The 1,553-nt window shown below is 65.2% G+C and overlaps 1 protein-coding gene across 1 annotated transcript; it reads right to left on the bottom strand.

The window, feature by feature from the left end:
- Window positions 1–74: 74 nt before the first annotated feature.
- On the bottom strand, window positions 75–761 carry EMIHUDRAFT_78600 (hypothetical protein; the record flags this gene model as incomplete). The annotated part of the gene is made up of 1 exon (XM_005765169.1): window positions 75–761. A coding segment is annotated over one exon (687 nt), but the record flags the coding sequence as incomplete, so codon positions are not given.
- Window positions 762–1,553: the final 792 nt, after the last annotated feature.

A 1,553-nucleotide genomic window follows, 5' to 3' on the forward strand; every position in this document is an offset into this window, starting at 1 on the left:
GGGGGGGGGGGCAGAGGACGCGGCGCGGCCAGGGGCGGCGGGCGGCCAGAGAGGCCGGTGCGGGGGCGGAGGGGGGGGGGGGTTCGGCGCGCCAGCATCCGTCCGAGCCGGTGCCCGAGGCGGGTGCCAAAGCTGTTGAGGATGAGCTCCGGTCGGTGGGCAGTCGGACGGCCATGCCCAGCGATGCGCTTGGGCAGGACGAGCGACGAGACCTTGAAGCGCGCCGTCGGCCCGTACGGCAGCTTGACCAGCCAGAGCGATTGCGGCTTCTTCTCCTTGTTTTCGGTGAAGACGAGGAGCGAGGTGAAGCCGCGCTCGTTGCACGCGTCGACAAGCTGCTTGAGCGGCACCGCGCCGCGCTGGCGGTACTCGCAGTTCGGAAGCAGCGTCACCATCTCCTCCATGAAGCCGAGCAGCTTGTCGGACGGATATCGCCCGGTGGTCACGAGCGTGCGCGGCGGCACGTCCCCAGAGAAGTGGGCGGAGAACTCGTCGAACGAGTCTTCCGCGGCGACCTCCTCGTCACCCGGCTGGACCATCGTGTCGTCCGCCTCGCGCGTGTTGTCCAGCGTGCGCTGCACGTGCGCCGGCGCCGCCTCGCCTAGCGCCTCCGCCTCCTTCTGCCGGAGCGCGCGCGCCTTGCGCTGGGCCTTGCCGCCCTCGCGCTTGAGCTTGTGGTAGACTTGCTGGCGCTTGATCTTGTTCTTTATGTCCGGCGCCGCGCGGCCGCCATTGACGGCGCCGAGACGGCCCTTCCCCATTGTGGGCTGGTCGTGGCGGGGCGCGGCGAGGCGTCCGAGTGAGAGCGAGTGAGAGGCCGCGTCGTCGCACCAAGCGAGGGAACCCGGCCTGCTCTTGCCCTCGTGCCTTGGGCACATCCGCGCTGTGTGCAGGGGCCCTCCCCGCCCACAGCGGGTCCCCAAGGGTGAACGCGGAGAAACACAGGTCTCGACCCCGGATGGAGTGCGGTCGCCAAACAAAGTGAGTGAGCTCGCAGCCGCGAAGAAAGACGACGACTCCTCCTCCGACCGCGACTCCGCGGCACCGGCTCCACTAGCGAGGCGAATGACATATTCGACACCCTCGAAGACCATCTCGGCTACGGTTCCGACTCCGGCTTCGGCCGGTAGTCGACAAGCTGCCGAGCCCAAATCACTCGGGGGGCCACATTTGCGACATTTCTTGTTGGCTTCTAAAAATCTCTCTCTATTCCGATGCTCGAGGGGCGGCGTCCTGGCGGTATGTTTGTTCGCAAGTTTTCCTTCCCGGGCGGGCGCTGCTTTTGAGAGTTCCTCTGCTTTTGACGACTTTTCAGCGTATGTGGCGGTGAACCTTCTTTTCTAGACCGGAAGGATTGAGAGCAGCCTCGCTCTCAATCCTAGAAGTCGAAGGATTGTGAGCAGCACTCCTCGCAATCGTAGCATCTCTGTGCGATTGCTAGCACCCACGCTCGCAATCCTACATCTTCTAGGACTAAGAGCAGCTCCGCTCCCAAGGTGACTGGTGACGCCCACGACTACTACCAGCGCGCTCGCAATCCGAGCAAAGTCTAG

Source organism: Emiliania huxleyi (assembly GCF_000372725.1).
Source record: "Emiliania huxleyi CCMP1516 unplaced genomic scaffold EMIHUscaffold_5600, whole genome shotgun sequence".
NCBI classification, from domain to species: Eukaryota; Haptophyta; order Isochrysidales; family Noelaerhabdaceae; genus Emiliania; species Emiliania huxleyi.